This window comes from Lucilia cuprina, chromosome 4 (genome assembly GCF_022045245.1).
Source record: "Lucilia cuprina isolate Lc7/37 chromosome 4, ASM2204524v1, whole genome shotgun sequence".
Classification (NCBI taxonomy): domain Eukaryota; kingdom Metazoa; phylum Arthropoda; class Insecta; order Diptera; family Calliphoridae; genus Lucilia; species Lucilia cuprina.
The window spans coordinates 75,953,942-75,975,039 of record NC_060952.1 but is presented as its reverse complement, the minus strand read 5'-3'; the positions used below and the strand labels follow the sequence as shown (position 1 = coordinate 75,975,039).

At 31.6% G+C, this 21,098-nt stretch overlaps 1 protein-coding gene across 2 annotated transcripts; it reads left to right on the top strand.

The window, feature by feature from the left end:
• The first annotated feature begins 1,853 nt into the window (after positions 1–1,853).
• Positions 1,854–20,888, top strand: LOC111683784 (odorant receptor coreceptor). 2 transcript variants are annotated; one of them, XM_046949495.1, is made up of 8 exons: positions 1,854–1,906; positions 7,635–7,942; positions 8,325–8,461; positions 8,551–8,928; positions 9,020–9,221; positions 13,694–13,898; positions 15,428–15,583; positions 19,844–20,043. In XM_046949495.1, the coding sequence occupies exons 2-8, from the start codon at positions 7,635–7,637 to the stop codon at positions 19,892–19,894; spliced, it is 1,437 nt and encodes a 478-aa protein (XP_046805451.1). In that variant the 5' UTR covers positions 1,854–1,906; the 3' UTR covers positions 19,895–20,043. The 2 variants fall into 2 exon arrangements, with proteins under 2 accessions (XP_046805451.1, XP_046805450.1); XM_046949494.1 differs by lacking the exon at positions 13,694–13,898 and having other exon boundaries at positions 19,844–20,888.
• Positions 20,889–21,098: the final 210 nt, after the last annotated feature.

Sequence of the window (21,098 nt, the reverse complement as noted above, 5' to 3'; positions counted from 1 at the left end):
TAATGATCCAGTAATGATGACTGCTTTTTATACCCTACACCACTTTAGTGGGGATGGTATATTTTGTTTATGCTAATACTTGCAACGCGCTATAATATTGGTCCTATACCTACCTTCAAGAAGAAGAACCAATCGGCTCAGAATCATTTTCTGAATCGATTTAGCTATGTCCGTCTATCTTGTAATCAAACTACAGGTAGCAATTTTGAAGATAATTTATTAAAATTTGGCACATGATCTTCTATTGTTCCAGAGACGAAGCCTATTTCATCTAGACCCTATACAACTGAATCCTCCAACTTCATAACTATGTTTAATATACACGTATCTCGACAAAATGCTGCAAAACCATGTTCTATATATGATGACCCTCATGAATTTTACAATTAAAGGTCCTCATATAACTCTGACCTCAATAAAAAGCCCCCTTCAAAATTTGATTTAAATGTCCACACTTTTATATCTGAGGAAAGGTACAATTCAACTCAAATGCTTTATTATCAAAACATATTATTTAAGTAAAAGGTGTAGGGTATTATATGGTCAGCCTCATCCGACTATAATTCTTATTTGTTTTTCTTAATATCTTGTCGATAATCATGAATATTTTTCTGCAGAAAATGTTGTAAAGCAGAGAAGAAAATATATATCTTTGATTTCCTGTCCTTGTCCTCATAATACAACTTGAGCTTCCATCCGTATTTTGACCGATTTTGCGAGATATTAAATTTTATATATACATGTTAATAGTTTGCAATTGCAATATATTTGTTTAATCCATGATAAAAATTTATTATAACGGTCCTTTTAGTGTTAAATCATATGCCTGTAAATTTGTATATATATTTTTTTAATAAATGTTATTATTTTGAAATTTATTAACATTTTATTTTTAATATACTTAAGTTATAGTTGCAGTTGAGGTTGTATTATATTAACACATATTTAACAGAACGAAATAGAAAATAATTGTGGGAATTTTGGAAATTTAAAACAGACGTTCAACAATACAACTACATACACGCAAAGACATAATATTTTTGTATAAACTATTTCAACACCAAAACCTTAACTTACAAAAACACACATACATACATACATACATACATACATACATACATACATACATACATACATATATACGTACATATAAAATTGTGATTTTCAATATCAATGTCTAATGCTAAACTATTTAAAGTCTCCACCCATCTCTTATTTTATTTATTCCTTTGACCTACTCAAGAAAACTTTGTTGGACTTGACTTAATTAAATACAGACACACCGGCACACGCACTACATCTTTGTTTGTGTGTTTGTTTGTCCTTTACCTCTTGTAGATAGCACAGATTTTCCATAAAATTATATTAAAAATGTCTGACTACCCCAGTCCATTATTATATTACTATTTTTTTTTTAATTTTTAATTTTTTTTCTGTAGCTGTATTGAACGTGAGAATTTTTAACAAAAAAAAAAAAACTGAAAAAAAGTAAAAAGGGCAAACGACATTTTAAGTACACGTCGTTTTGGACAGATTAAATTGATTCATTTAATGATTGGACTTTAACAAGTTAAGAACATTTTATAAAAATAAAACAAAAAACGAGAAAAATATAAACTTAACAAAAAAAAAAAAAACATTTTCATATTGTTGAACAGAAAAAAAGGTCAAATTCGTTGTCGCTTTTTATTTAAATTCTAGACAAAGTGCTTGTGATAAATTTGTGTCATTTACAGATTGAAAATATTGAATACAACAACTTAAACTTATTTAAAAAGTTTTAACAAAATGTTGTTTAAGAAAAAATAAATAAAAGAACAAAAAACTTGAAAATCAAATTGGAATAAATTCAACTTAATATTTAAAGTTTATTTTTAATTTTTTACAAAAGTCGAAAATTTAAAAGGTATGCAAAGTAGGGAGAAAACTGAAAAAGTTAATACTTAAAGTATGTACAAATTATAAGTACATTATACATGGAAAATTATGTTAAAGTGTATTTAAACCTTAATCATTACAGGCGAAACCGAAGTGTATTTTCCAAAAAGGATTATATTGATTAAAGCAATATTTAAAAAATATTTGTTTGAATTCAGAAATATCTATTTTTATACTCTACACCACTATAATTAGGAGTGTATTATGTGTTGGTTCTGACATTTGTAAATATTGGTCCTTATATATATCAGTCAGCTCAGCATCACTTTCTGAGTTGATTGTGGTATGTCTGTCTATGAATTTCGACACATACTAGTTTCTTTATCCAAGGACATTTGACTTATGTAATAATCTGGCTTTATTTGGATCATTTGGACCGATTGTGGTAGGGTCAATTAGGGACCGGTTCACAGTGGTATATTAAAAAGAGGGAAATAATTCGGTAACTTCTAAACGGTAAATCCGATTTTAATGAAATTTGGTATGCACAAAGAGAAGGTGTTGTCGAGCTTAGGTTTTGAATTTGGACCTTAAAGGCCAACCAGGGACCCGATGGGGGGTCCTCAAATTAGGACACCTCGGCTATGTTAAATTTTTAAAATGATCCTATTTCTTCTTTTGAGTTCCGATTTAAAAAAAAAATTCGTTTATAGAATCTCCTCATCAAACACTATAAAAAATGTCGTAGCAGTAAATTATCTTTTATAGTTGAGGATATATTCTCATTTGAAAATCAAAATTTTAAAATTTTTACCGTCCTTACTTTAGTTTTTTGATAATAGCGGGTCAGAAAAATTCCCGATTTTCGCCATTTTTATTCGCTTAACAACAAGTTTATATATCATGCAGTGAAAAAAATTATGTAAAAATCATGACTGAGTCCAAAGTTATAGGCATTTTAATTTAATAAATTAAAAAAGGCGATTTTTTGCCATTTTTTGGGAAAAAGTATCTTTTTCTTTTTAAGTTATCTGAAAAGTTTCTAATAAGATGTATATAGAATTTATACTTTTTTGAAAGCTGACTTTACATAAAATACGTTAAATGAAACAAAACCTAAAACTTTTTGTTACCGAGTGGACCAGGTCCATCCAAAAAAAACCCTATTTTTTAATGAAAATTCAATTTTGAGCAAAAATTCTCAAATCGCATAGTCGATATCTAATTATAGTGACCTTTTTTATATGACCCAATATGTTCTTAATCATTTTGTAACGGGTTTCGATAACCCCGCCACTGGTATGGATGTAATAGGCAAAAAACCAAAAAATCCAATTTTTGGGATTTTTTAAACTTTTTTGGGAATTCCGGGATTTCTAATAAGAAAATTCGAAATTTTTATTTAATTTTATATTTTGAGTAAAAAAATCTACCAAACTGTAAAATTTTATTAAAAAATATTCATAAATAAAATTTTTATTGCTATTTGAAAAATTTGTATCTTCGCAATAACTGAATAAAAAACATTTTTTAATTTTTTTTAAAAAGTATTCCGCGATTTTTTTAATTTTAAAAATTATATACAGTTTTGAAAAGTAGACAAAATTATATAACATACCTACCTAATGTTTTTAAGTGACAAATTAATTAGGGAAAACTCAACATCTTTTAGAAAATTTACCTAGTGCTCGATGAGGAGATTCTATATACGAAATTTTTTTAAATCGGAACTCAAATAAAGAAATAGGATCGTTTTAAAAATTTAACATAGCCGAGGTGTCCTAATTTGAGAACCTGTACTCGTTCCTGTACTCGTATTTCTCCACAGTGATAAAAGTTTAAGTCACACTCTGAAGTAGATCTTATAGAAGGGATTGTGCCAATTATAGACCGATCCTAATAAAATTTCTTTAATAGATTTAAGTTCATATAAGACTTGTTTATGGAGAATTTTAGCTATGACTGTTGTAATTGTTTTCCCAAGTTCCACTTATATTATCCATATGCGTAAAATTTTAACTCTATATATCTTTAATCATTCGAACCCTATCGTGCTTTAAACAGACAGACGGACATGGCTAGATCATCTTACAATTTAATGAGGACCCAGAATCTTTTTTGATGGTAGTTATAAAAAATCTGCTGTAGGTCCGATTGCGTCCTCAAGACAAGTCTGAGGAAGATATAATTTCACCAAAACGAAGTCTATTGCTACAAATTTTTCTGTCCGTCCGTCCGTCCGTCCGTCCGTCCGTCTGGCTGTCCATGTAAACCTTGTGCGCAAGGTACCGCAATTTTCAAGATAATTGGATGAAATTTGGCACAAACACCTTTTTAGGCCCAAGGACGAAGCCTCTTGAAAATGGTTAATATCGGTCCATTATTTCGACTATCCCCCATACAACCGTACCCCCCAAATAGGGCCTTTGGGCTTATAATTAATTTAAATGATCTATTATGTCAACAAAAGTCGAGAAAACTAAGTTTTATAGAACTTTAAATGACACTACCGATTTTTGTAATGATTGGGCTACATTTGACCCTAGCCCCCATACAAACTCCCCTTCAGAAAATGACTTAAAGGTCAAAATTCACTTATAAACACTAATGACACTTTTAAATTCTACATAAATAATATTGAAGTAGACTTAACTCCCCCTACCAACATTTATAAGGATAGGGCCATATTTTGCCCTACTCCCCTTTGAGCCCTCTTGTAAAAAATTTATTTTTGGCAAATAAAAATAAATAAAAATATTCCGAAATAAAGTTAAAAACAAATCAAATGCTTTATTTTTTAAATAATCCCCATTTTTAACATACATACTGACTGGTGTAGGGTATCATATGGTTGGCTACATCCGACTATACATTCATACTTGTTTTAAATTATAAACATAGTTAAGACTTATTGAAGACTTCGCTTAATATAAGTCTAAACTATGTTTTAAGTATTTTTGTAGAAATAAGTACTAGAACAATTAACATAAATTTAGCCTGAAAAGCCATATTTGTTAGGTATGGTTGTATGGAGGCCATATATTTTTCTTTTTTTTTTCATTACAAACATAAGCGCAAACCCAATATAACTTCCCTTAGTAAAGTGGTGTAGGCTAAACTTAGGTCAACTTGAATCTTACAGATTCAAGTTTGGAAGATTTCCTAAAAAAAGAAATACTTTTGCTAAATTTTTGAAAATATAATTTGACTTAATTCTTTAATGTTTATATTAAACCTTTTCTAAATATATCATATTTCAGATAATAAGAGAGATATGTCTGAAGTTTAAATAAAATCAAATAATGTTAACCCATAAACTGTGAAGCTGAAAATCAAGTTATGCCTATTTTTATGAAACCTTCACTATTATTTAATTTTAAACCGATTTAAAAAAAAAAAACTTGAGTAAAGTATATAATACCGCAGGAATAATTTCAGAAATTGTTCTAAAAACAACTAGTTTTAGAATGAATGCAAATAGAATCACTTTAGATTCTTTAACAACAACCTTTTCACTAATGTGTCGTCATTATTTGTAAAACCCTTTCTTCGGAACATTGTTATGGTTCTTAAAGAGTTTTAAGGAACTAGTTCTTTGATACTAATTATCAGGGCTAGGATTTCTATGCAAATGCATATTTTTAGTCAGTAACTCAAAATAACTTTTAACTAGTTTTCTTTTCAAATCAAAGAATTTTCTACAAAATGGCATCGATTTGTTGTTGCATATTTTGTTATAAATACATAAATTGCATATTTTGCTTTAAATTGCATATATTTTGCATATTTTTAACATTTTTATTGCATATTTTGCATGTTTTTTTAAAATTTTTCTAAAACAAATTGTTTTGTTTTTTTTTTCTGTTTTTATATTTTTAAAACAAATTAGGTATTTATGTACATATTTAGATTTTTTTAAATAACTTTCAACAAATTTCAATTTAAAAAAAAAATACTAGGTTCTATGAAATACAATTTACAATCACGTCCAAAGTATTGGTCCTTAAAGTTCAGTTCAATTTCTGAGTCTGTCCATATGAGTGTATATATAAAAAGGTAACTAGATGAAATTTTGTTCTTAGATCTCTCTCACGTTCATAATTCACTTAAAAACATTACCAAACGATAAAATTCGGAAGAAATGTAATTTATACAAAAATATGAAAATTCACCAAATTTTATTAGAATTGCCATCAAGCTTTCCGCTTACAGAAATTAGATATATGTATACTATTTTAAGTTGTTTCTTAGTCTTTAGGTTAGTGGTCAGTGTTCTAGTCTGGTAGACCGGAGTTGGTGGGTTCGATTCCCACCCGTGGCACTGGTTAAGGAGCGCACAACAGGCCTAGGTGTATTTCTTCGAATTTGATGTGTATACTTACATCCTCCTTTCAAACTTACTAACTAACTAACTTAGTTAACTACCTAACTAACTTACTAGTCTTTATATATGTCATTCTCGGGCTTGTGGTTCCGTTAAAGTGGTATTATAGTACATAAAACAGTCCTTAATAACCTGTAAAAACTTAAGACCTGATTATATATTAATATGTACTTTCGCAGAGAAATATTTTTTGGTACATTTTTTTCACATTTTTAGCGCATATTTTACCATTTTATACTGTATAAAACATAAATTTTAAATTTTTAGTGCATGAAAATCCTTTGCTTGCTAAAGAGTTTTAAGAAACTAGTTCTTTGATACTAATTGTACATTGATTCTATACTAGTTTAATGGAATGCGTTTCTCAAAATTGATTAGCGAATACATTCTCCAAAGATTTCCTAGAACTAGTTCCGGACTTGACAAATTCGAACTAAAATGATTGATTTAAGAACTAGTTCCAGAACCGTTCCAAAGAATGAGTGCTGAATCCATAGCGCTTCCTCAGAATCAGTTACGATGCTGACAATTTAGAACAACAATAATTCATCTCAATGTCAAAGTAGAAAGAGTACAGGCTTTAATCACAAAAACTGACAAAATGGGCGGAATTACTATAGTGGGCGCGGCATCTTCCATATTAAGAAAATATTAAATCTGTTTATCTCAGAAAATGTAACAGAGCCATCACAAGTTTCAATGTGATTAGTTAGGATAAAAAATGGGCAGACTAGCAGCAGTGGGCGTGGCAACTCCCAGAAACTAATAGAACTAGATTACTAAAATTTTGCACAATTGACTTTCATATTCAACTCAACATTTTGGGAAAATAACCGGACGTTGATCAGGTGGTGGCTTGGAACCCCCATATGAATTACATGGGTTGATTGGCCCCTCCCATATGAATTGTATACAATACAATTTTATTTAATTTTTTCATAGCTTACATTAAAATCCTAATTAGGGTTCGATAAAATTAGCGAACTTGCAATAATTTGAGTGGTATCTCCCATGAGTAAGTGGGTTTTTTTGCCTTTAGGATAGCAAAGCATACTGGGTATATCTAGTATTATAATTATATAAAATTTCCGTAATATATGTACCAAATATTTTATTCTATATTAGTTCTTAAAGTGCTTACCAAAATTTATTTCGTTGACCTGTGTTATTCCGATACCGAATCATTTGCTCGTGAAATAATATAAAATTATATATAAAAATGACAGCTTGTTGCTTTGATCGAAATTATTGGATCAATCGTCCATTAAGATAAATATTTTGTATTGAAAAAAATATTAAATGTATTTTTCTTAATTGATCCCTTTGAAATTTTAACAATTGCATTATCTCACTTTACCTTATCTCCATGCAGATGCAGTCGAATCTACAACCAACGAAATATGTTGGCCTTGTGGCCGACTTAATGCCCAACATTAAGCTGATGAAATATTCTGGTTTATTTATGCATGCGTTTACGGGTGGATCACCGCTGTTGAAAAAAGTCTATTCGTCCATACATTTAGTGTTAATATTGGCACAATTCATGTTTATACTTGTCAATATGGCTCTGAATGCTGACGAAGTAAATGAGTTGTCCGGTAATACAATTACCGCACTATTCTTTACGCACTGCGTTACGAAATTTATTTATCTGGCTGTGAATCAGAAGAATTTTTACAGGTAAGTGATGGGGGTCACCACTAAACGGCGGAGTATGGATGTGAGGATTGTTTGTATGTGTGCGTGTGTATGTGAGTGTTTGTTTAATGGGCGACTATGGGATTGAAAATGAAACCATGATTATTGTTGGCTTTTAATTGCTACTTGTGCAAAATGCGAACAAAATACAAGGAATAAATTAAATCTGGCCTCTGACATGGTTGACAATATTAAATGGGTCTTTTTTTATTGTTTGCAAACTGTGTCTGTGCTAGTGACTAGGCTGAGCTGTGTGCCACAGTAAAAATGTCACAAGAATCAATTAATCGAGTAATTTATTTTGCATTAAAAGTTATTCTTTGTTCTTTCTTTTTCAACCATTAACTTTGTGGTGTATCTGCAGAACTTTGAACATTTGGAATCAGGTTAATACTCATCCATTGTTTGCTGAATCCGATGCTCGCTATCATTCAATCGCTTTAGCAAAAATGAGAAAATTATTCTTCTTGGTAATGCTGACGACAGTAGCATCTGCAGTGGGTAAGTTAAATGCTTGGGAGGAGTTTATGCCTGAACGTGTAATACTGTGATTAAAGTGGTAATTAATTAAATTTATCTTTGTACTTTAGCTTGGATAACCATCACTTTCTTTGGTGAAAGTGTAAAGTTTGCCTTCGACAAGGAGACCAACTCCTCTATAACAGTGGAAATACCCAGATTGCCTATTAAATCATTCTACCCCTGGGATGCTAGCCAGGGTATATTCTATACGATATCATTTGCCTTTCAAGGCTACTACTTACTATTCTCCATGGTACACTCGAACTTGTGTGATGTGCTCTTCTGTTCGTGGTTAATATTCGCCTGCGAACAACTGCAACATCTAAAGGGCATTATGAAACCTTTAATGGAATTATCTGCCTCCTTAGATACATATCGTCCCAATTCAGCAGCACTCTTTCGTTCACTTTCTGCCAACTCCAAGTCAGAGTTAATCATTAATGAAGGTAAGCCAAAAGACAGCTGCCAGCCAGAGTGTTTTCAGTTGATGATGTATGTATGTGCATAAATCAATTTTATTTTAATTTCGTTTTATAGAAAAAGAACCTCCCAGTGACCTGGATATGACCGGCATCTATAGTACCAAGGCCGATTGGGGTGCACAGTTTCGTGCGCCCACAACACTACAAACATTCAATGGTGTCAACGGTGGCAATCCGAATGGTTTGACAAAGAAACAGGAAATGATGGTACGCAGCGCTATCAAATATTGGGTGGAGAGGCATAAACATGTTGTCAGGTAAATAAGTTAGCGACCCAACTAACTCCATCCATTCTAACTAAGTAGCATAAAAATTCGTTTATTGAACCCAAGTTTGTGTCAGAGTTCTTTATATTTGTTCAATCGTAACGAAAAGGAAAACATAAACAAAACGTCAGTGATGGAAGGAAGGAAACAGTTGTTGTTTAAGGAAATTTAAATTTTAATTACAAACGAACTGTGTAATGTCCTTTAAGCATAGAAAACACTCAGAGAAATGTGTTAGTTAATGAACAGAAACTAGTATATATATCGGCTTCGGGTTCTTAATATTGATCTCCTCCTGAGACATCCGTGTAAAGAATATTCTGCTTCCGGTAAAGGATCGAACACGTCTGTCCAATATGTTAAATATATATTATCAACGTGTCCTTAAACCGGATTTGATCAAAATAATGTTTTGATAAAGATAAGAACATGCAGACTGTGGTTTCGACATTATATCTTACTTAATTTTCGGTCAGAGGAATCTTTCAAATAGTACCACATACAGCCACGTGCCCAGTTTCTTAAATTGGAATTGGTCCAACTATAATTTTTAAGTCAATATTTCATAATTGAATTAAGACTCTATTTTATCTGTTATATTAAACAGATCGGATAACTTGTTAGTGTTATATTTTGATATTTCCATTTTAGTTTCTGATTAAACCAGTGGTGCTCAAACACATACTATCATAGATAGTTTTATGTGTGTTGGTAAGGCAGCAGAGAACAGAATTGCATTCAAAATAAAAGTATACTAATAAAATGACTCCAAACTATAAAGTTAATGCTAACTGTTAAATATTTATTATGGATTTTGACAGCGAGCGTGTATCAAAGTCTATATATAAGAAACTATCAACTGTTCTCTCATGTTCTACTACATTAATTCGGCTTTCGTTGACAAATGTTGATCAGCAACTGATTTGATTTTGTTTGAGAGCAAACCAACTGATATTATAAATAGAGGAAGAGGGGCCAGGTGAAATAATAGACCGATCTTAACCATTTTTAATAGGCTTTGTCCCAGGATATTGAATAGAATATTGTGTACCAAATTTCATTGAAATATCTCCAAAATTTCGACCTGTAGTTTGATTAAAAGGTTTGCATGGACGGACAGGCGGACGGACATAGCTAAATCGACTCAGAAAATGATTCTGGTATACTTTAAGGTGGATATATACGACCAATATTATTGTGCGTTATAAATTGTTATAGCTAGAATCTTCAAAAACTTTTGGGTAGCAAAGCACACAGGGTATAGCTAGTATACATATATATTCAGGGAATATTTTTATAAATATATTGTAGTACAATTCCTTGAATTAGAGCCCCTTGCAGATCATCTTAATTAAATAATAATGTTTCACACATAACAAAATTCAATTTCTAATTTTTTTGAAACAATTTTTACTGTCGATTTTCTGTCAGTGTAACTAATGCTGAAGTATTAAAGACAATAAACAAGGCCCTTTCGTTTTTTCAGTCTATTGCAATCGAATAAAGTTTTTTTATAAGTAACTTAGTTTGTTTGTTAAACTCATCACTTTTTATTTACTATTTATAGACAAATGGTTTGTTTAGGTTTTCAACAGTTATAGATCCTTCTATTGACGCGTCCGTCCAGCTGTCCGTTTTCTATTTGTCTATTCCTTCTTTTAATTTTGTTGCATGTTTATTTGTGGCAAAAAAAAAAGTAAAACCAATGGAAAATTCACAGATAAAAAATAAAGCCAATAAGCATTTTCTATATCTAACATATTCATAGTCCTGACTAAATCCATCATCGTCCATCATGTTTGCATCGATGATTTGGCTTTTATTATCCTATGTTTGCTGGAGTGTGTCTGTACATCTGACTGTTTGGTTTCCGTTTCCATGTTTGTTTAATGTCTGTTTATGTATATGTATAGTTGGGTATTAATTGAAATAAAAGTAAATATTTTAATTCCTTAAAGTAACATTGCTGAATATGGTATTTAGTCTTATTGATTTTTCTCTGATTTCTCCATTAATTTATTTATATATTTTTATTTCTTTGAGTTTTTATTAACACATTATTTTATCTAAACTGTTGAACTAAGAGGATTATTTTTCATATTTATTAGACAAATTAAATGAAATTAATATTTAATGAACTAGACTAGTGGTAAATAATGATTTTTTTAAGAAATCTATTAATGTGCTTGGTTTATAGTACAGACAAAAGCAAATGTTAATCCAGGGACTATTGTACACTTGACTAAAGGACTTACCAGCGCTGAATCTGGCCTCTAAGCCATCGTGTCAGGAAGTTTCAAAAAACACCTTTTTAATCAATTTTAAGACGCTATAACAGTGGTCAGTTATGAATTTTTATGCCATAATTACGTTAATATCCCTCTACCTTTCCAAAACTTTGCATTTTTTTAATGATAAGAAATGTCTTAAACGTCCAAAATTAGTATCGTAATGAAATTCTGCATAAGAATTTGTAATACAAAATACATGTATATCCTTTCCCTAAATTTAACAAGTAAGAGTGATATATTCGAATATACCGAATCAAACCGTTTGCAGTAAATGTAAAACGTTAGGTTGATATTATTATGAGATTTTGGCTTGTACAAAACATACTTCTTTGTATCGAACTTCATAGCTATACTAGCATTTTTTAGCCAGTAATGTTCGTTTAAGCCAATTTCTAAAGGGGGCCTTATATGGGGGCAGGGTCAACCATGGACCGATTCTCATTAAATTCGGTAGACAGATTTGTAATTATAAGGAACTTACTTGTGTCGAACTTCACCGCTATACTCGTATTTTGAAGCAAGAAGTGAGCGTTTAAGCTATTCTCTGAGGAGAAACTTATACGATGAGTTGGATAATTATGAACGGATCCTCATAAATTTCGGTAGATTGATTAAGCTATGTCCGTCTGTGTGTTTGTTGAAATCAGTTTTTAGAGTACCCCAGATATCGGCAGATACGAATCTTCAATAATTCTGTTAGACATGCTTTCGACAAGATCGCGATTTAAAATCAGCAAAATCGGTCCATAAATACCGGATATATGAGCAAAAAGCCGAGACAACCTCTAAAAATTTCATCAAAAATTGAGATTTTTTTTCAGGCTCAGACAGAAATTGCAAAAAACAAAATACATAATCATACGGAAAATTTTATTATTGTACTCTTGTTTATAAAAACAAGGCAGAGCAGCACTAGTGTGTTGTTATTGGCTAGAAACATGAAAATATGTATGTGAAGCCTAGCTTAAGTTAGAAGCCATAAAAGGGAACTTTTTAGTACTTTTTCGTTTTCAAAAGGTACTTTTTGAATTTCCGATACTATTGTACCTACAAATATGAAATTAAGTATGTAGATGAAAACCCATAAAAGGGATCTTTTGGGTACTTTTTCGCTTTTCAAAAGGTACTCTTTTGAATTTTCTATAATATTGAATCTAGAAACATGAATTTGAGCATGTTAAGCCCAATGAAAGTGATGGAAAAGATTACTTTATGGTACTGACAGTTTTTGTAACACATCAAGGTGAAGGTTATATAAGATTCGGTACAGCCGAATATAGAACCCTCACTTGTTTAGTCTCTAGCATTTTTTTTTTCGAAATATTTACTTCAACAAAATTTGTGTTATCTATTTATCTTCTCCACAAAATGCTTCATTGATTTTTTTTTAAAAACAAGGACTTGACTTTTTTTCAACTAAAGTTCACAAATAAATTCTCAAACACATTTCTTAAATTTAAAGAATACAAAGCTCGATGAAATTTCATCACCATTTCAAATAACATTATGATTATAATTTGTAAAATTTATAAATTAAAACAATCCCCCCTAGTGTACAAGAAAGGGTATTAAAGATACGTTAAGGAAATAAAGCACTTTACTTTCATATTTTTAGGTTCATTATTATAGAAAATTCATCAAATGAAAACTTGAGGAACTTGATATTGAAAATTGTGTATAATACATTCTTAGGAACTGTTGCGAAATATAAATGTGTTTGTTTATTTACTTCGTTTTTTTTTTTTTTTTTTTTTTGTCAAGTCTAAAACACAATTACTATGTAGTAGAAAAATGTCAAACTAAAAGCAAATATTGATTTATGTAAAAGGAATCGAAATGAAATATTTCAATATTTGTCAAATTTATTTATAGTTTTACACACATACCTATGTATATTTAAATTAATAAACAAACATTTGCACATACACAATTGTAAACCTTAATAAAATTGCTTTTAACAAGGACTAAACAAACTTTCTATAAATATTGTGTAAATGTAGATGCTTTTAACAGCTACAACTACAAGTACATGTATTTATATTTAGTACAACAAAAAAGAAATAATTTTTAGGGGAAAAATTTAACATGATTTTTGTTTTTCACAAACCTACATGCCACCCTCTTCCGACCACTAATAACATTGCGTTGTTGTTTTTTCTCGTGCATTTACAGATTAGTTGCTGCCATCGGTGACACGTATGGCGCCGCATTACTTTTACACATGTTGACATCAACCATTAAGTTGACATTGTTGGCATATCAGGCCACCAAAATAACGGGTGTCAATGTTTACGCTTTTACCGTTATTGGTTATTTGGGTTATGCATTGGCTCAAGTATTTCACTTTTGTATTTTTGGTAATCGTTTAATTGAAGAGGTAAGAGGTCGATTTTAAATACTATTAAATACACACACATCTAAATGTACTTAAATTTGAATACAGTATCTTGTCGGTTGGTTGAAGTACATTAAATACTAGTTGTATTACTGCTAAGCAATATTTGTCATAGATAACTACAAAGAGATGTACATTGGGTAGATTATGTGTACTTTGTGCTAAACGGAAGAAATTAATTTAAACAAACGACTAATAATAACCAATAATTATGAAATAATTTTAAAATATGTGGCAAAGCTGTAGTGTAAATTCCAGACAAAATCAGATTATATTTTAGACTATATTTATTCCACTAGTCTATAGTCTAGTCTATAGTCTAGTCTATAGTCTAGTCTATAGTCTAGTCTAGTCTATAGTCAAGTCTATAGTCTAGTCTGTAGTCTAGTCTATAGTCTAGTCTATAGTCTAGTCTATAGTCTAGTCTATAGTCTAGTCTATAGTCTAGTCTATAGTCTAGTCTATAGTCTAGTCTATAGTCTAGTCTATAGTCTAGTCTACTGTCTAGTCTATAGTCTAGTCTATAGTATAATATATAGTATAGTCTAAAGTCTAGTCTATAAACTAGTCTATAGTCTTGTCTATAGTGTTGTCTAAGTTTTGTCTATAAACCAGCCTGTTATCTAATCTGTAGTCTAGTCTATACGTAATCTACAATCAGGGCTACGAACTTGTCCATAATCTAGTCTATAGTCTGTATTATAGTGCACTCTGTGGTTTAGAATATAGTCCATGTACTTTATGGATTGTACTCTATAACTTAGGATCTCATTTCTACTATATTCGGGCCTAAAATCTGGATTATATTTAGTCTAGTCTGTTCTATGACAAAGTTCCATGTTTAGCTTACGTCTTTGACCTTTACTTAACATTCAAAATTTATGAAAATAATATAAATTTCCAAAACATCATATTGTGCATGACTTTAAAGTGTAAATATTTATTATATTATTTAGTTTTGCGTTTTGTAGAGCAATAAGGAAATGAAAAAGTAGAAAAAAACTAGACTCATGCAAGCACAAAAACATTTTGAAGAACTTCCGTTTGAAATATAACAAAAATAGATTTTTCGCCTTTTCGCCACTTTTTCACTTTTATGAAAAAGTTTTTTGTATAAAGAAATACACACAGGCAACAATGACCATGAAAATAAAAGCACAGTTAAAGAAGCAGCAAAATATCAGCAGCACATTCACTCATCGGAAATTCGAAAGCCGGAAATGCACTAAAGTGCTTTTGTTGTTTTGCGATGGTTTGAAAATGTATAAGTGTGTAAGTCTTGCACGTATTTGTGAATGTGTAGAAATTTATCTCTATGTGTTAGATATTTATAGAAGTGTTTATGTGCGGCTTTGTAGTCTATTTATGAACATATATGGTGTAAGTGTATATTTGTTAGCAAATGTTTTATTGTTAAAGTAAAAGTTTTAAAACTTTTATTTTTTACATTGCTTTCCAATTTAATATTTCACTATTTCTTATTTTTCTTTATTTTTTGTTTTTCTTGCCAGAGTTCATCCGTTATGGAGGCTGCATACTCGTGTCACTGGTACGATGGTTCTGAGGAGGCAAAAACCTTTGTACAAATTGTTTGTCAACAATGCCAGAAAGCAATGTCCATTTCGGGTGCAAAATTCTTTACAGTCTCATTGGATTTATTTGCTTCGGTATGTTGTTTATTGTATTTTTAAATTAATTTTTTCTGTGTTATTTTACAAAGAGACATTACAGGATATGTGAACAAATATGTACATAGAGAATAACATACAACAAATAAACCTACACATATCCTGACGTTTACACAAAGGCCCACATATCACAGACAATTGATTCATACCTGTGTGTTGTAGGTCACACAGGAACATTTAAAAAAAAGGAAACAGTGACTTGCAAAGCAAATATTTGCCATTAACTAATATTGTTATCACAACGTATATCTTACATATACATATGTATATACATATGTATATAGATACTTCGATTTATATTTTTTGAATAATATTTTCAATTTTTTCAACTCAGCATGGATGATACTGTCTGGTGTGTTTGTGACAGTTACATTTATTGTCGCACACAAATGCTAAACGTACAAAAGGCCAGACACTCTAGGGATCGTATTTCAAAGGGCTTTTATTCGAATTTTTAACAAAAAGTACAAACAGGCTGTAAAGTGAATGTCCTCAAATTGTTTTTATAACATTAAAAGTGCTGTTAAAATAAAAATGGTCATCGTTTTGTTTTATTCCTATAGTGAATTCAAATTTGATTGTATAGGCTAAGAGACCTTTATACACCCAGTTATGTAACCCAAGAAGCAAATATAGCTGCATTCGTGATCGAAAAGATTTCTTAGCACGAATATGTATACGTTCTTTGAACAGACAAAACGCGACGGAGGGACAATCATACCTAACAGCAGCTCGTCACCCGCAGGTTTTCACCAAATGCACAGCACCTCCACACCATTAACCGCCATTGCCACTCAGCTCTCACAAGATTAAATTAGCAAGGGCCCTGTAAAAGAACGGTCTTAGTGACTCTTGACCTATCGAAGGCCTTCGACTGTCTCGCCACACTCTTCGAAGATATCCTGCAATCCACAATGCATAACAAGTCGAAGAGGTGGATCGTGAATTATATAAGTGGTTGTCAGTCGTTTGTAGAGTTGAGAGACAGACGCTTCAAACTCCGTAGAGTTATACCAGTCGTACTAACTAAGCACTAACGGCACTTTTGTGCAATTTTTACCTCTCGAAGCTCCTCGCACCTCCACAAGGCGTGGACGTGATTTCATATGCGGTCGACTGTACGATTATGGCTACGGACCACAATATTAATGAATTATGCATTGTGGTGAATGGCTATCTCCATGAAATACATCAGTTCTTCACTGCGTCACTGGGAGTGACATTTAATAGTCTTTTTACTTCCTCAGCTCACGTCACTGAAATCACGCACAAATTGCGAAACCATGTTAGCTATATATAAAACGATCGTTCGGTCTGTGGTTAATTATGCTGTTCCAGAGTGGTCACCTTCGCTCAGTGATACCCAGTGGAGAAATATTCAAAGCTGTAAAAATGCCACCCTAAGGACTGCATACAAATTACCTTGGAACATCATCTGTATGAGGAAACGGAGGCCCTCCCAGTCAAGGAACACAATGTCATGCTGATTAAACAGTTCCTTCTAGGATGCCATCGGAGGAGTCATCCCAACATTAACATCATAGATGGAGGGACGGAGGGATGCTCCTCCAAGGCATGTCGAGGGAAATATATGAAGATATGCGCAGGATCGATTGGATTAGACTCGAAAACAGCAGCTTTGAACGACATTCATGGAGACGCCATAAATTTCGCTCTCCTAGGATGCCGTATGAATGTTGTACTTGGAGGTCGCCCACCGCCTATAGCAGACACGGAAGGAAACCTGCCGCGGAAAACAAAAGTAGTTCTGGCACAACTACGATCGGGATGGAGCTACAGGCTCAGTGCCTACTGGTCACGTATAGACCGGGCCGTTCAAAACGAATGTACTGCAGTTAGAGTCCCCATGACACCCACGACATATTAAACTGCCCATCCAATCCTACTTCGCTCCTTCCAATTGTCAATCATGCAGCTCCAATGTGGTTCCTAACGTTGATACCCAATGAACCATTCGCATAGCTGCCAAAATGCATCCCTCAAGACCGTTACGGATTGATTACAGGTGTCTTTAGAACACCAACTTTATGAGAAAACGAAAATCCTACCAGTCAAGGAACACAATATTACAATTTTCTTTAGGGTTGACTTCAGTGAAATCACCCCAACCCCAACAGTTGTAGTTTTCTTCGAGTTATATACATGATCCACATCGTTCATTGCAGTACTGAACGATATTCATAGAGGTACGGTAAATTGCAGATTATCGTATTATTATCGTACTTGGGGAAGAACACACACACACCTATTGGTCTCGTATAGACAGCACGACTCTCAAACACATGCCCAGAATGTGTTGAAGTTCCACAGGCTGAAAGCATACAATTTACGGACAACGTAAAGAGGCAGAGATAGCCTCGCCACGGATCACATAATCATGTACCGCACTTTGATCTGGCAAAACCATATAGCTCCTGCCGTATCGGTATATATCGGTATATATATATATTTATATATATTATCTTCCCCTATTCCGAAATACTCAGTACGGATTCCAACAAAATAAAGCCACCTTCATTTACGCGGAAATGATACTGATATTCTTTAAGGAACTAAGTGAATTTGTTTACCTTATTTAAAAGTGATGTTTATTGACTTCCAAAGAAGCGAAAAGAATCAATCCATTTATTTTTAATTGAAGGTATATTTTTTTTGTACTAGAATTTTTGAAATTAAACAAATTTTAATATTATTTGAGTCAAATTAGTTATATTCTATAATGGTACAATTTCACTTCCTAATAACTGCAAAAAAAGCAACATAAAAATTACTTCCTGAGAATGACTTCAGATGTAGTGAATTTGGAATCAAATATAAAGGACATCCCTTCTATGTCAAGCCTGTGTTAAAATCATCACTTTTTTAGGTCTTTTTCAGTACTTCCATGGCGTCAATTCTACTTCTTTTTTTGCTTCTTTGGAAGTTCTTTTTTTGCTGGGTATTGTCAATTAGAAAGACCTTCACTTTGTGCAACGGCATACAAAAGCTTGTGCGTTTTCTTGGTATCGGAATAAGCTTCTGTTTTTCCAGAAATCTAGAAATTTTTATACCCTACACCACTATAGTGGGGAGGGTATTATACGTTTGTGCTGATGTTTGTAACATACAAAAATATTGGTCCAATACCCACCTTAAAGTATACCGATCGTTTCAGAATCATTTTTTTGAGTCGATTAAGACATGTCCGTCCGTCCGTCTGTCCGGCTGGCTGTCCATGTAAACCTTGTGCGCAAGGTACAGGCCGCAATTTTCAAGATAATTTGACGAAATTTGGACCAAGCATGTTTTTTGACACAGGGACGAAGCCTATTGAAAATGGTTGAAATCGGTCCATTATTTCACCTAGCCCCCATACAACCGTACCTCCCGATTTGAACTTTTTATGCCATAATTACGTCAAAAATTCAGCTATCACTTTAAAAATTGGCACAAATAAGTTTTATATAAGTATAAATGACACTGCAGATTTTCGTAAGGATCGGCCTATATTTGACCCTAGCCCCCATACGAACCCCCCTTCAAAAAATGACTTAAACGTCTAAAATTGACTTGTAACCATTTGTATCGCAATGAAACTCAACAAAACTAACTGTTATTTAGAAATATATCCTTTTCCCAAATTAACCAAGGATCGGTCCATATTTGACCTATATAAAGCCTCATTTAGAAATTTTAGTTTTTTATCAATAAATTGCTTAAATATTTTGAATTTATTGGTAATATTCAACATAAAACTTTCTTTATAAAAAGTAAAACTTTTAAAAATATACTCATGGTGTAGGGTATTATATGGTCGGCCATGCCCGACTATACTTTTCTACTTGTTTTCTCTTGTTATGAGGGCAATTTTTAGAGCCCTCTTAGAAATATAGCCAAGGCCTGAAGAATCATAAAACTTAAAAATTTGGTAGTACTTTTAATAAATATTGACTAAATTTCATCTTCTTACAACCCAATGTGCTTCCACTAAATGTTAAAAAATCAGTTTTTCCAAAACAACTTTTCTTAGAAATATTTGCGAAAACAAAAACTTTTGAAAATATTTCATTCTTGTAACAACATTAACTTGGTAAATACTATTTGTTATCAAAACATATACACACATGTACATAACTAGTACATCTACATACACAAATACACATCGACAAATACATAAGATAAAATACTAAGTACTTGGAAATTTTGTTATTTACGAGTATTTTCTTATAATATTTTCAGGTTCTTGGTGCAGTTGTCACATACTTCATGGTGTTGGTGCAGCTCAAGTAAAATTATCAAATATACTTACTTAATGCAAAAACGGCAGCAACTGCAGCGGCAGCTGCAAAAACATTTGCTGTTGTATATTTTGCATTGGCAACATTTTAAGATAAGAAACAGCAACACCAGCTACAGCAACAATAACACTCTGCTAACAATGAAATATAAAACAAGGACATTAGCAACAACAACAACAAAAATATATTTTAAACTTATTTTATAAGACAACAAATAATTCACCTACATTTAGAAACTTTTATACACACAGATACATAGTACTTCAATACCTATACTTATATGTCTGTGTGCATGTAAAAGTATTAGTGTATCTATGAGCTTTCTAATACCACCACTTATCAACTTAATACTACCATTTTATACAGGGCAAACCACATTTTATACATTTAAGAGTTGTATGGAAAGTTGGTTGTTTGTTTGGTTAGTTGCCCTTAAAGGCAACAATAGATGAAGTAAATCAGAGAATTTGATATATTGCTCTCACTTTAAATTTCATGTACTGGAATGGCTCAACAACTGCATCAACAGACGTTTATTTTTGTAAAAACATTTATTGTCTAAGGGCGTTGGTTGACTGCTGCCATCATCCACAGGAATCATTTAGTTGTCAGTTCTTTTCTGCTATTTTTTGTTTCTCAAAAATATCTTATATTCTTTTAGATTTTATCATTTGCTCGAACATTATTATTTGTTGTTGTTTTTGTTAGAAAATATTTCTTTAGTTTTTAAGTAATGTTAGAGATTTTACATTGAAAATGTAAACGAATATGTTTCGTTTAAGTTTTTGAAAATTACTAAAAAATTTTGAGAAAAATCGAATATTTATTATTATTTTAAGGTAAATTCGCACTCAATAGAATTTACGAAATTTAGAAAAATTACAAACATTATTTACAACTTAATAAAGTTCTTATTATTTATGTTTAAGTATTTAATACAAAATTTTATTTAAAAAAATTATAAAAATTTGTTGGAAATAAATAATTATTACTACTATTGCGAGTTATTATTTAATTTTAGAATAGCATTCAGATGAAATTTGATTGTTATATAACTATAGAAGACAGATAACATCAATTTGATCAGATAATCTATCTGAATTAGAATATAATTCTTATTCTCTTTAAATGTTAAAAGCTTCATGTAATCCTGCATATCCTTCTTCTGCGAAAAACTTAATCTTCCACAGTCTCTT

What these genes read in the sequence shown, in the direction of transcription:
- LOC111683784 (XM_046949494.1), top strand. Translation starts at nt 7,635, where the DNA reads ATGCAGTCGAATCTACAACCAACGAAATATGTTGGCCTTGTGGCCGAC. An exon ending in AGAGTTAATCATTAATGAAG is followed by an intron (nt 8,929 to 9,019) that starts GTAAGCCAAAAG and finishes TTCGTTTTATAG; the next exon opens with AAAAAGAACCTCCCAGTGAC. An exon ending in CATTGGATTTATTTGCTTCG is followed by an intron (nt 15,584 to 19,843) that starts GTATGTTGTTTA and finishes TAATATTTTCAG; the next exon opens with GTTCTTGGTGCAGTTGTCAC.